This window comes from Hevea brasiliensis, chromosome 18 (assembly GCF_030052815.1).
Source record: "Hevea brasiliensis isolate MT/VB/25A 57/8 chromosome 18, ASM3005281v1, whole genome shotgun sequence".
NCBI lineage: Eukaryota > Viridiplantae > Streptophyta > Magnoliopsida > Malpighiales > Euphorbiaceae > Hevea > Hevea brasiliensis.
Genome location: NC_079510.1, coordinates 25,364,963 through 25,379,617, shown reverse-complemented (window position 1 = coordinate 25,379,617; position 14,655 = coordinate 25,364,963). Strand labels below are relative to the sequence as shown.

The following is a 14,655-nucleotide window of genomic DNA, read 5'->3' as shown; positions in this document are numbered from 1 at the left end:
AGTGACGGTTTTATGCTTCCTTTTGCATTTATGTTAACATGAATTTACTTTTCTTTCTGAACTAGAAAATCCTCTTAAATTGCTTGATCTGAGCTGAGATCAGCCTGCTTTTAAGGAACTTCTGTTTTCAACATGGAAAACGAATCCACCTTAGATTTACCTGGAGGTTCAACCAAGGGAAATTGACGTAATATCATCTTGAAAATGTTGATTAACGTTATGTCATCCTCAAACATTATACACCAAGTGATATCCTCTTGGATATGTTCATTATGTTCTGTTAACTCACTTGTGACCAGAGGGAAAAGGTAGGGGCTCAAGGCTGATCCTTGACGGAGTCCAACTGTGATAGAGAAATCTGTATTACCCAAGACCATCTGAAGTTCTGAACACTAGTAATTTACCCTTCATACATGTCCTTCAATACCGTTATGTATCTAATAGATAATTCTTCCTGTTCTAAAACTCACCATGGATACCTTTCTATTTACAACTTCTTTATGTATCTAATATCCAAATCATGGATATTCAATTGGGAATTAAAAAATAGGGGGGTTTGGACCTATTTATTTCATTAATAGGTTTTAGCTGTTTATAGGTTAAAAATGTTTATAAGTTAGCATATTTGGTTAGCAATGTGCCTTCTCTAATCAATTATACTATGCTCAATATTGCGTACTCGAATGTGCCTAAATGTTCTTGTCGATTGATGCATCACTAGAATAAGCATATGAGAATAATTATCCGAATATCCTAGGTCCATATATCAAGCATTTCAAAACAACTGCTACTTTTCTTTAGCTTACTACATGGACAAAAAGAATTAAAGTTAGGGACTGATTTCCACTGATCTTAATTATTTATGGTTATTATGCAGTCAGCTTCCTGCAAACATAATATCAGACTCATTTATTTACCATCAAGCATTTATCTAGACAAGCACTACTCATGTTTGGCATATAACATAGATCAAGATGAATTGGAGTGACAGATGAGTTCCCCTGATCGCAAGTTAGAGATCACCATACAAGTAAATTGCATGTGTCATTCTCTTTCTACTTTTATTTTCTAAGTAGCTTTCTGCATACATCTGTCTCACTCTTACTACGTACTTTTACACATATAGTTTCAGGCCTTTAGCTTTTAATATTTACCTGTTATTGTCTATCTACATATAAAAAAAATCAACTAATTTTTGTTGTAAAACTAAAATAGGATGTATGTTTGTCATCACCATATGTTTTTGTTTTGATGAATGATGATCTTTGTTTAGATGACATTTTCAGCTTTTTTTTTTTTCCTATCATCCTATTTTTGATGGGCCATTTCTACTAATCATTGGAGCTTTCTTTTTGGTTGTTCGCTTTTCTTATCGTTGCAGGAGCCTATTGAAGTTTCTGGACTTAAGAAGGAAGCTGTGCAAATTTCAGCTGGTTATCATCACTCTTGTGCTATTACAGGTAGGTTAAGGGGGAAAGGAAGGGAGGGATACAATTCTGATGAGCTGGATGTTACTGCTTTCAAGTGATGTATGAAAAGTTAAAACCATGTGTGCTTTCTAAGGAAATAATGGTGCTGCATAATGCTAATGATGGGAATGAGTTAGAGATGAAGTAACAAAATAATTGATGCTATAAAAATGAGGTGGGTGGCGGGCAGCTAAAAACCTTTTTGGTAATTATTGCACTTGTTACAAGCATTTTTGTACCCCTTGACCTGAAACTGGTTGAATTAGAGCTAAACTTTTGATTCAACTCTACACAGTGGGATGGGATGTACTCCTACATGAACTGTATATACTGCTGTAAATTTAAAGCAGATTTTGTTCTCTCTCTTTTTTTTTTCTTTGGGTTTGGGGGTGGGGTGGGGTTCTATTAGTTTGCGTTGTTTATATATATATATATATATTTGTTTTATAGTGCAATCTGCTAATCTGAGTTTTTTTATTTTTTATTTTTAATGTTTTTTGGTTACATTGTGTACTTATTAGTGAGTGCTTATGTTCTCTCTTGTCTTTTCAATGAAAATTCTCTTATCATTTCTTGTAGCGGATGGGGAGCTCTACATGTGGGGAAGGAACTCAAATGGACAGCTGGGCCTTGGAAAAAGTAATGGCTGAACTTTATGCTTGCTGTCATATTGTTTATATAATTAAGATTGCCTAAATTCTCTCATTTGTGGTCTTTTACATTTTTGGAGTTTGGGTGTGGGGATTCAGCATTTTAACTTTATGTGAAATCATTGTTTAGTGACCATGGTTTTCATTCTGCAAAATTTCTACTAATATACAGAGGGGCAAAGTGTAGTTCCTTTACCAACAAAAGTGGAATGCTTGAGTGGGCTCACTATTAAAATGGTTGCTTTGGCCTCTGAACACTCAATTGGTGTTACTGGTTAGTAATGTAAAATCATTGAATAAATTCCCCTTTCTAGTTGTTATCTTAAGTGATAAAAGATAGGCATGGTGTAAGCATATGTTTTCTTTTGGTTGATTTCTTCTCTAGTTGGAGGTGAGGCATTAAGTTGGGGAGGGGGAGGTTCTGGACAACTTGGTCATGGCAATCAATCAAGCATCTTAGGGTTTTTGAGGAGCACCAGGTTAAGTTAATGGTTTTTATGACCTATAACTATAATACTTGTCACTATTGTTTTTCATCGTTCTTTTCTTCTAAAATTTGAATTTTGTTTTTTCATATCAGAAACTGGTAATTAACCTAAAATTAAACTGTGGACTAACTGACTAAGTCTTATTTATGGATGATATTGATGTATTATTAGTGTACTAATTTTTAATCTTTAAGGAGACAGGTGATATCATTTTTCCTTGATAGCAAATGCTGTTTTTGTTTCCATTCTATGTTGGAAGATGCATAATAAATTTGTTTCTTGTGACAGAGTTTGGTTTAAAAATTTAACATGGCTTGCTTCAATTCATTAAATGACGCATGAAGTAGGAACACCAAGATTTGGACCTCATGCCATGACAGGAATACACATTTGAACAATTCATTTTCTTTGCATAAAAAACTGGTCTAATAAAGTCTTCCAAATTTGCATGTGTAGCTTAAAATTTCTAAACTAATTTAATGCAATTCCTAGTACTAGACTAAAGTATAGATCAAAGTTTTTAATCCTCCTATATATTTGTACGAGCATCAATGCCCATGTCCCTTGTTTGTTGCTTTTAATTTTCTTAAGGTTCTCCTATTACATTTTTTATTAGAATTTTTTTTGGATAAATATAATTCATATTTTAAGGCATACTTTGCAATGTTATGACCTATTCGACCTTATTGCCTTACAATTATAAAGAGCATTATACACAAACATGTGCATGTGCATGTGCATGTACACGCATACAAACATATTCATGTGTAAATATATTTTGTTATTTTAGCCAATCCTAGAGTTTATTTTCACCAAACCTAAGTGCATAGAAGGTCAATGCAATTATAAAATTCTTTTTAAAAAAATGGAATAAAGTTCAAATATACCCCTATACTTTTTTAAGATGATCAAATAAGTCAATTTTTTAACTTTTTTATCAAATTAGCCTAAACCTTTTTATTTAAGTTCAAATAGGTCAATTTTTGTCCAAAAAAAACCTTATTTTCTAATAATAAACTATTTTTTTTTAATTTTTTAAATATTAAAAAAATTTACAATTATAAAATGAGCAAATAATAAAAAAACTAAAGAACATAAATCAGATCTCATGTTTCAGAATGAGAACAAATACCCATAACAAAAGTTGTCAAAACAAAATCCAACAATTTAAGAACCCTACAATTTAAGAACCCTACAATTCAAGAACTGCTTTGATCAAGATGCATGTGGTACAAGAACAACAATTTAAGACACCAAAACACCAAGATTCAACAACAAACCCTAAACTCAAAAATCTAGAAATTCATATTAAAAATTCAAAAATACAACCAAGAATACATCAAACACAATAAAAAATCAAAAGGAACAAATCCATCAAGCATCAACAAAACAAATCAAGGCACCAGCGGAGGAGAGGAAGGCTGAGAAGGCACTAGCGAAGGAGAAGAATGCATCAGCAACGGAGAATGAGTTGAGAGCAAAGAACTATTCTTACCAAACTTGCAAGACATGGCGAACTATTCACCCAGATGTTGGAGGACAATAACGCCAAGATCCTCAACTTAGCACTCAAGTTTTGGTTCACCTTCAGGTCTTGCTTGGTGGAGGCAAATTGACAAGAGAGCAGCAAAAACACATTTTGGTTTTGATTTTAGAGTTTTGAAGGAGGGAGGAACAGATTTTGGTTTTGATTTTAGAGTTACGAAAGAGAGAAGAATAGATTTTGATGGAGGGAGAACACATTGTGGTTTGCTTAGTTGATGAATTGAAGATTCTGGAAGAGGAGATAAAAGAAGGGTTTTTGTGATTTTTTTTTGAAAATTATAAATAATTTTTAGTATTTAACAATTAGAGAAAATAATATTTTATTCTTAAAAAATAATATTTTATTATGTTAAGACTAATTTGAGCTTAATGAGAAAGTTGTGGGCCAAAAGGTCATTTTGGGTTTATTTGATTTTCGATAAAAGATTTAGGGGCTTATTTGAACTTATTTCCCAAAAAATAAAAAAAACTACCAAGAAATAGTTTGTGGGGAGCATACTAATGACAACAAAAATAAAAATTTGAAAGTTGTCGATGAGCTCTTTGGGTGAGGAAGGTTGGTGGGAAGGGTGAGAGAAGCGGCACATAGGTTCCCATTAATGGGCAAAATGAGAAGTGTAAGTTGCAGAGATATATGGAGAGGGAATAGGCAGATAAAGTTAAAACTAAAGTGGTACAAGAAGCTACAAATAAGAGGAGTAAGTTACTTTACTTAATTCTGTGTGGGGAGATAAAAGATGAAAATACGAAGGAAAACATAATATCATGTAATTAGAGTGAAAAGAAGGCATACAATCTCTATAGGCCTCTTAACTTGTGCTTCACTTGGGTTAATTGGCTTTGATTATGCACTTGCCTCGGTTTTTTCGTTTGATTGGCCCACAAGTACGCTTTTTTTAGTCACTCTTTTATTTTTGTAAAACTTCTTTCTCGACTTATTTTATGAGATTTCCCTATTTTTACTACCTCTAATTGCTTATATCCCTATCTTGTTTCCCATTATTGCTTTATTTTTGTTTCTTTATGTTTTATCACTGGGGTTGTAATTATAATTTTGAGACCAAGTAGGGAGGATATCAAATCAAATCAAGTGAACCTTACTTTATGCTTCACTTAAAAATATAATTATTTTGCATACATGTGGTTGATTGGTATGGTTTGAGCAATTTAAAATTGTCACATGTTGCCCAATGTTCAAAGCCACGCACAAAAACACATCAAGGATGGTCTTGGATGTGAGCAAGGGCTAATGGGCATGGTTTTAAATCGTGGTCGCGGGAAATGAAAACAAACCTGTAACGGCTGTAACGTAACGGTAACAGTCGTAATGTAACGGTAACGGTCGGACGCTACATAAATTTATTTGAAAAATATGCAAGGTTTATGAAATGAGTAGATATTGGTAGATACAAATAAAATTAAGATATACAATTATATAATAAGCTTAAATATGTCAAATTAGATGTTATTTTGTAATTAATAATGTATTTTGGTAAAATTAATTCTAAATAATAGTTCAAATTAGAAAGTATTATTAGGGCAACGGCTGTTACCGTTACTTAACGGTGAATAACGGTCATTACCGTTACGTAACAGTGGTAATGGCCGTTACCCGTGCAAATCAAGATATGCCCTTAAATAACGGCCTAATGGGTAATGGCCCCTCTAAAAACCTGGAAATAACATAACGGCTGTTATTTAAAACCATGCTAAGGGGTATCAATTGTCAATGTTGTATTTGATTTTAGATTTCTGTTGTTCTTTTAAGTGGCTATGATAGGTAGCTATGATTTTACATTTTTTCCTTTGGCTTGTTTAGTTTATATAATAAATTAGTTACAAATTCTACTTGCAGTGAGTATACACCAAGGCGTATTACAAAACTAGAGGGAGTTAAGGTATTTTGTTCTTGTTTAACTCTCATTCTTGATTTATAGCGTCTTCTCGAAATGGTAGTTTTCTTTGATTAATAGACCTGCTCAAATAGTGGGCCAAGGTAGACTGGCCTATTTTTATGAGTATGGGGTTTGAGCTTTGAGCGACCTAAAGTTACGAGCCTAATTTTTTGTCTAGGCTTGACTACATATATATCATTTAAATCAATAAAGTTGTAACCACTAAGCTAGCAACTCATTTTTGAGTATACTGTATATTGGCATCCACATATTAGTAGATATGGCATATATGTATATATAATAATGGTCTAACTTTGATGATCAAAAAAATATTAAACTTTGCACAATTTTCTAAATTTATTTTTATTATTTTAATTTTATCAATTTTAGCTTCAACTATATTGTTGATAACAATTTTATACTATTTAGTGGGTTAGAATTAAAATGTACATTTAAAACCTAATAAACTGCCTTAAAAAAGTAAAAAGGGCATGATTTCCATTGCATATAAAATATATATTAATTTTAATAAATAAGTATATAAAATATTATTATACTAATTACCTGTAAAAGGAAATAGAAAGTGACAAAATTACAGAATTTAAAACTTGCAGGTAAAAACATTTATTGCTTGGTGATTAAATGAGTTATTCTTTCATGAGGTCTAAAGTTTAAATACTACCTTTAATATATGCTTTTTTATTGATATATACAAGAGGAATATATTTAATGTATAAACTTGGGCTCGCCTCGGGGTGGGATCGGGCCTGAGTGGGAAAATACATGCCCAGGCTTGGTAAAAGCACCAGCTGGGTATCCATGCCCGTTATCAAGTCTATCCATTAATAATTGTGCCTTCATGGCTCCTTAGGTTAAAAATGTTGCTGCTGGGTTCCTTCATTCAGCTTGCGTTGATGGTATGATTTGAGGTTTCTTCTACTTGTTGGTTTTATGTGGTGTTTCTTTGAGCTATCTTTTTTATAGACTTGCCAGTAACACATCTTATTTGTCTAAAATTTGGGATTTTGCAGCAAATGGCTCCATTTTTGTATTTGGTGAAAGAGCAATTGGTAGATTGGTAAGTTTAAGAAGTAGCATTTCAATTCTTTTCCTAGATTTTGTTTGTTTCGTGGAACGTAACTTTTTGTAAAAAAAAAAAAAAATTGTGGATTTTTTTTTAAAATATGTACTCTTCTTTGAAAAACAACTAGAAAAATTAAATTTAGTGTTTAGTGTCGATATAGAAATTTTATTGCAATGGAAGCAATTATGGTAAAGGATCTATGAGGAATTTATATTTTTCATTTGTAGTTCAACAATAAGAAAATTATATAGATAACATAAAAACTTGCAGCCGGTAATCATTGAAAACAATTGGTTGTGGTTGGTGGGCTAATTGATATTTGCTTATAAAATTCTATTGTTCTTCCCTTTTAGGTCAAGTTAACCAAAACCAAAAACCTTTATTGGAATTTGCATAATCAAATTTAGGATGATCATCTCATTCCATGATTGCATTGTCGCTAGCTTTACGACAGCACCCTCTACTTGGGGAAAAAAAAAATTCATCCTTGAGTTAGGATCAAAATATGAATAAAGCAATTCATCTAAAGAAGAGTAAATTATACTTATTTGTTGAACTTTGCACTAATATTTTTATTGTGGTATGAAGTTTCGATTTTTTGCAATTTGGCAACTAAACTATAGTTTTATTGTAATTAGGGTGACCTCACTTGATTTAAGCCAAAAAAACCATTGAAAATCTGATGTGACATTTAATTTTTGCTAATTTTCATAGAGAAGGTAAAGTTAAGGTTTCCTCAATTTGGTTCTTGGTTTATTACTCTGTTTTAGATGTGATACATATAACATGCTTACTTGTACATCATGTTAGATTTCTGATGGGATTTTTTGTTGAAATTAGGTGAGATTATGCTATACATAATGTAATTGTAGTTGTGACAAGCGAAGCTTTGAAAGCACAATATTAGTGTAAAGTTCAACAACGATAATAATAATTTACACATTTGAAGGGTAGTATGGATAAATATTTGCCACATTGAAGGTCTTAGAAATTCTTGTATTATATTTAAGCTCCATCACATAAGTATTGTTATCTATCCTCTTGAGGCTGTTGTACAAGTGTACTTCTGGGGGGCGTTACAATGTGCTTTAAGAGCCCACAAGGAGCCTTCCTTTGAAGGAAAACCATCACCATGTCAATAACTTAAAAAGCCTGCTTCTTTTAGTGCTTATAAGCAACTTTCTTGTCTAGCATTTGCTTGCTCCAATGTCCTCTTTACCTCTTCTTGCATAGCTTGAACCTGTTTATTCATATTAGCTGCTTCAATATTCAACTATCGTGGCTTAAGAAATTGAATAGAAAAGAGCACGCTGTGGAACTTGCATGTAAGCAATAGAAAATGGGAACTTTCTTGTTGGATTGTGATCAATCTATTGTAAGCAAGCTTGACTTGAGGTAGCTCAAAGTTCCACTGCTTGAGTTTGTCTCCACAGATGTTGTAAAATAAGATCACCAAGGACCTATTTACAAATTTGGTGTTTCCATTAATATGAGTATGTGTTGTGCTACTATAATTTAATGAGTCAAATGTCCTTCACAAGGAATTTTTTTTATTGAATATCTAAAACAGGAAAAAATAAAAATCATGCACCATAGTGTTAGAAGAAAGCCAAGTACAAAGTCCATTGACAAATCTTCTCAAATATTTTAAGGGTGTGCTAAGGTGTATATAAATCAGTGTTTTGTGCATTACCCTTTAATGGTTTGAGATATTGCTGGAAATACTTAGTCTTATCTTTATTTAACTAAGGCCAATAAATTGCTCCTTAACTCAATTCAACTCAACTAAGTTTTTATCCCAAAAATTTATTGGGGTCGGCTATATGGATTCTCTTTCTCCACTCTAAACGATTTTGGGTTAATTCCTCGAAAATGTGTAATGCTTCTAGATCATGTCGTATTACTCTCCTCCAAGTCAGTTTAGATTTACCCCTTCTTTTCTTTCTATCCTCTAAGGCTCTAACCCAATGTGCTCTACTGGAGCCTTCGTATGTTTGCGCTTCATGTGACCAAATCACCTCAATCTCCCTTCTCTCAACTTATCCTCAATTGGCACCACTCCTACCTTTTCTCTAATACTCTCATTATGGACTTTATATAGTCTAGTATGGCCACTCATCCCCTTAACATTCTCATCTCTGCAACTCTCATCTTAGACACATACGGCTCTTTTATTGCCCAACACTCACTATCATATAATATGGCTTGTCTTATGACTGTACGTTAAAATTTTCCTTTCAACTTATTGAGAATCTTGCGATCATATAAAACTCCGGTAGCATGTCTTCACTTTAATCATCCGGCTTTAATTCTATGACTAACATCCTCCTCACATTCCCCATCTACTTAAAGGATTGAGCTGAGATATTTAAAGTGATTACTTTGGGGCAATACCACTTCATCTAAGCTAACTCTTTTCATTACCAGCTCGGCCTTCACTGAACCTGTAATGCATTTATTCTGTCTTCGTTCTATTTAACTTAAAGCCCTTTGACTTTAGAGTACTTCTCTAAAACTCAGCTTTCTATTGACTCCTTCTCGCGTCTCATCTATCAAAACTATATCATCCGCAAACATCATGCATCAAAGGATATTCTCTTGTATATGTTTCATCAATTCATCTAAAACTAATATAAAAAGGTAAGGGCTCACTGTTGAACCTTAGTGTAATTCAACTGAGATAAGAAAATCTCGTCCCCCCTTCCACTGTGCGCACAATAGTAGTTGCTCCTTCATACATATCTTTCAACACTTGTATGTACCTAATAGGTACTTTCTTTTGTTCTAACACTCTCTATAAGACTTCTTTTGGAATACTATCATAAGTCTTCTCCAAATCGATAAAAACCATATGAAGATCTTTCTTCACATTTCTATATTTCTCCATCAAGTTTCTAATGAGAAAGATCGCTTCCATAGTTGAACGATCGGGCATGAAGCCAAATTGATTGGGGGAGATAGAAGTGTCATGATATAGTCGATGTTCCACAACTCTCTCTTACAACTTCATAGTATGGCTTATGAGCTTAATTTCTCTATAGTTTGAGCAACACTATATGTCTCCCTTATTTTTAAAAATAGGTATTAAAATACTCATCTTTCATTCATTAGATATTTTCTTTGAGTTTAAAATCTTATTAAACAATTTAGTTAATCATGCTACTCTCATATCTCCCAAACACTTTCACACTTTAATTGATATTTCATTAGGTCCACAGGCTTTACCCATTTTCATTCTCTTAAGTGTTTTCTTTACTTCTGAAGATCTAATCCTTCTAGTGTAATTCACATGCTTTTCTATTGCTCTGTAGTCCATATTCACGCTATTATCACTTTGACTATTATTGAAGAGGTCATCAAAATAATTTCTTCATCTTTCTTTAATGTCCTAATATTTCACCAACACTTGTCCTTCTTTATCCTTAATGCACCTAACTTCATTGAGATCTTGACATTTCTTTTCTTTCCTCCTTGCTAATCTATAAATATCTTTCTCCCCTTCTTTAGTTTCATATTTCTCATATAACTTTTCACAGGCCTGCGCTCTTGCTTGACTAACCATCTTTTTTACCTCTTTCTTTGCTATCTTGTACTGTTTATAAGCCTCATTATTATCACACTTAGGTAATTTCTTATACCATTCCGTCTTTCTCTTCATTGCCTTTTGTACTTCCTCATTCCACCGCTATATATCTTTTGAGGGTGGTCCATGTATTCTAGACTCTCCAAGTACTTTTCTAGCTACTTCTTTAATTTTTGATGCCATCTGTATCCACATACCATTGGCCTCTACATCTAGCTCCCATGCTTTGGACTCGAGAAGCTCATTTTTGAACTTTACTTGCTTTACTCCTTTGAACTCCCACCACTTTGTTCGAGCTACAATATTTCTTCTAGCCTTACTTAAATTCTTCCTAAACTTGACATCTACGATCACTAACCGATGTTGACTTGTTAAAGCCTCTCTCGGAATAACCTTGCAATCCTTGCATAGAGCTCTATTTGTCTTCCTGGTTAAGAGGAAGTCAATTTGGCTTTTATGTTGTCCACTTTTGAAAGTAACTAAATGTGACTCCCTTTTTATAAAGTAGGTATTTGCTAGTATTAGGTCGTACGCCATGGCAAAATCCATGATATTTTTCCCCTCCTTATTTTGGCTACCAAAACTAAAATCTCCATGAAAATTTTCATAACCTTGCTTATCACTTTCTGCATGTCCATTTAAATCTCTACCGATGAGAACATTCTTTCATTCCGTATGCTTTGCATTAGATCATCCATATCTTTCCAAAATCTTTGTTTACTCTCATTGTCTCGTCGTATGTAGGGTATAAACACTAACTACATTTATTGTTTCTCCTTTTAGTACTAGCTTTACTAGCATAATTCTATCTCCTACTCTTTTTATATCTATTATGACATCTTTCAATGTCCTTTCTATGATCATGCCCACTCCGTTCTTGTTCCTCTCATTTCCGGTAAACCACAGTTTGTATCTTGAATTACCCACTTCCTTGCTTTTCTCTCCTGCCCATTTAGTCTCCTGAGTGCAAGCAATATTCACCCTTCTCTTTTCCAAAGTATCCATAAGCTTCATTAATTTTCCTGCAAGTGATCCAACATTCCAAGTACCAATCCTGATTCTTCTCCTATCCTGTTCCTTTCTAATTAATCTCCTTCTATGATATCTTCTATTGTTATCTATGCCTATCTTGTATTATGTTTCACTATCTGTTCTATGGACTAACTTCTTTACCCACACCTGTCCATGATGTGGGAATCCTTGCTCATTTAACATCACACCCGGGTGCCGGCATGGCACGTCGCTTTCGATGAACGCTCTACACCTTTGCATATTTCTCACTACACCCGGCTTCTGATGTAGCGTGTCGTAAATAGAGGACACCCTAACGTTTATATTGTAAGAATCCATATCATGAGGTGTGACGAAGTTTTTACGCTGGTTGTCACTTACCGCAACCCTCCTTCTTTATCCGGACTTGGGACCAGCTAAGCACAAACTACTTAGGCGGAGTTAAATTGCTCCTTAAGTACAACATTAATTTTATAGCCCCTAAATAATTAGCAAGACCCTTCCGTGTAAATCAAGAATAAGCGTTTCCCTCAAAAAGAACGATTTGTAGAAATCTTTGACTAGTTGATTCATTGCACACTTTTCCCAAGTCTCATGAAAATCTTCTTCCTTCTGATAGAGTTCCCTTAAATGTTTAAAGTCCAACTATTTCTCTATTGAAAGTTACCAACAAATATGCTCATTGGCTTTGACATCCACTATCTTATCCTATATTACAGACTTGTGCTTCAATTTTAAAGGAAATTTTTGGAGGAAAGTTGACCATTTACCATTCATATGGACATATCTTGACACTTTCTGGTGAATTCTGGGGTTGTCTCGCTACCTACAAAGTATGAAGAAACTCTGTCAAAGTGAATGCCGGGGTATTCCTAGGGTGCCCACTTCAACAGTTCTGTCGAAAGCAGGTAGAGAGAATAAGAGTGTTTGAGAAATGAAAAGACCCCTTAGTAAAAATTTGAGGGAAACGACAATATTATTAGATGATAAATTGTGTCTTAACATCACATATTTATTGGGAAACCTGCTGCACCAAATCAAAGCCCTAAACTATTTAGAAATTTGACTAGAATAACATATATCCTAAAGAAAAGGGGAAGGAAAAGTCAATGGCTTAACTCTTAAAGGAAATATGAAGGAAGAAAATAATTAGTCTTTAGGCTGTTCAAGTTCAGGTTGGTCCATTAGGTCCTGTGCTCTGCTCGGGCTGCATATCTGGACTTGGGATGATCAGCCTGCAGCATGAATTGTGCAGCCTCTAGCTTTGCACACTAGAACAGCATTTTTTAATTGCTATGTGCCCTAGATATTGGAAAATGCATAATTGCTTGTGGGGTAACATTTTCCACAAGACAAATGGAACCCTAGAAATCATTGTTCTATTTGTTTGTTTTGGATAGTTATGATGTTATCTAACCAATATTTATGTCTCAATGAAAAATGTCTAGGGTTTTGGAGAGGCAAATAATGCTGCAACACCATCCATGATAGCTGAATGTCCATGGTCCAAAGAAGTTGCATGTGGTGGATATCACACATGTGTTATCACAAGTAATTTCTCCACTTCTTGGAATCTATTCATATTATATGTATTTTTTTAATGTATATGGATAATTGCTTAAGAAGGTGGCTTTGGTGGAACAGTAATGTTGCTCCATTTGTGACTTGGAGGTCACGGGTTCGCGTCACGTAAATAACCTCTGCAAAACAGGGTTAAGGTTGCATGCATCAACTATACCTAGAGCCCACAAGTGTGGGATATTTTGTGCATTAGGTCACCCTTTTTATTATATGGATTACTAAAACTTGCATGCATGTTATGTTAGGAGTGGCATGAGCTCCATAGCAAATATATAAGTGAAGCTCACAATATTCTATTTATACCATATATAAATCTAGGAAAAGAGAGAGGGGACATTGACTTTGTAAAAAATGGCGTTCATAATTTATATTATTTATGAAAACACCAATAAAAGTGTTTTTATAGCGACAGATGTATGCATTTGTCGCTAATACTATACATTAGCGACGAAATTTCGTTACTAATTCAAATCAATTCATTGCTAATTATCTTTAGTGACGTATCTATCGCTAATACTCTCAATAATGAGAAACTATTTTATATAAATTCGTTGCTAATAATTTTTAACAATGACCTATCTGTAGCTAATACTTTCAATAATGAGAAACTATGCTATACAATTTCGTTACTAATAATTTTTAGCGATAACTTATCCATCGCTAAATTTATAAATAATTTCAATTTCTAATATTACTATTATTAATATGAAAATTTTAATATCATTTTAATAGTAATACTGCTTAGACCAAAAATCCTATTATAATTATATATTCTTAATTCTATAAGTATCATTGGTTTATTAAAAGTTATTTAATTTTTTATAATAAAATTAATAAACAACCTTAAACACCTAATTTCACTTCCACTAATTTATTTTTTAATTGTTCTAAACATTTATAAACTTATAATGTTTAATTATAAAATTACAATTAAAAAATTAACTATTTAACATAATTATAAAAATATTATTAAAAATGTACTATTCAATTAAATAAAAAATTTGTATTTAGATATGAATTTCTAATCCTTTTCAATTACAAATATTTTTTATTATAAATTTATAGCCATTTTTTTTTTTAAATTAGTAACGAATAAGCTAAGGGTGTAATGGCCTATATAAAATATGTAGTATAATTTTAAAGGCGATCCACTGAATGTAATTTTTACAACTGTGCTTGTACTTTTTCTTTAGGGCATATTTGGTTTAGTGGTTAAGGGTTACGACAAGCTTCTAAATGTTTACTAATGACAACTAGCAGTTTTCATTAGTGGTGTTAATTAATTATAAATTGTTCGATACCTAGCGGTTGTAATTGTAATTTATGTGTAGTGTAACTTGACAAACAAT

At 33.0% G+C, this 14,655-nt stretch overlaps 1 protein-coding gene across 8 annotated transcripts in view; it reads left to right on the top strand.

Moving 5' to 3' along the window:
- LOC110632365 (ultraviolet-B receptor UVR8) overlaps nucleotides 1-14,655 on the top strand; it is a 31,372-nt gene that overhangs the window by 4,424 nt on the left and 12,293 nt on the right. For 4 of the 8 annotated variants that reach the window (XM_021780575.2, XM_021780569.2, XM_021780574.2 and 1 more), the window contains exons 3-10: nucleotides 1,382-1,460; nucleotides 2,049-2,108; nucleotides 2,292-2,393; nucleotides 2,505-2,598; nucleotides 6,008-6,050; nucleotides 6,919-6,964; nucleotides 7,079-7,125; nucleotides 13,174-13,276. In XM_021780575.2, coding sequence (XP_021636267.2) covers nucleotides 1,382-1,460; nucleotides 2,049-2,108; nucleotides 2,292-2,393; nucleotides 2,505-2,598; nucleotides 6,008-6,050; nucleotides 6,919-6,964; nucleotides 7,079-7,125; nucleotides 13,174-13,276 — 574 coding nt within the window. The remainder of the gene's footprint in view (nucleotides 1-1,381; nucleotides 1,461-2,048; nucleotides 2,109-2,291; nucleotides 2,394-2,504; nucleotides 2,599-6,007; nucleotides 6,051-6,918; nucleotides 6,965-7,078; nucleotides 7,126-13,173; nucleotides 13,277-14,655) is intronic. The other 4 variants (XM_021780573.2, XM_021780577.2, XM_021780572.2 and 1 more) reach the window with 1 other exon arrangement.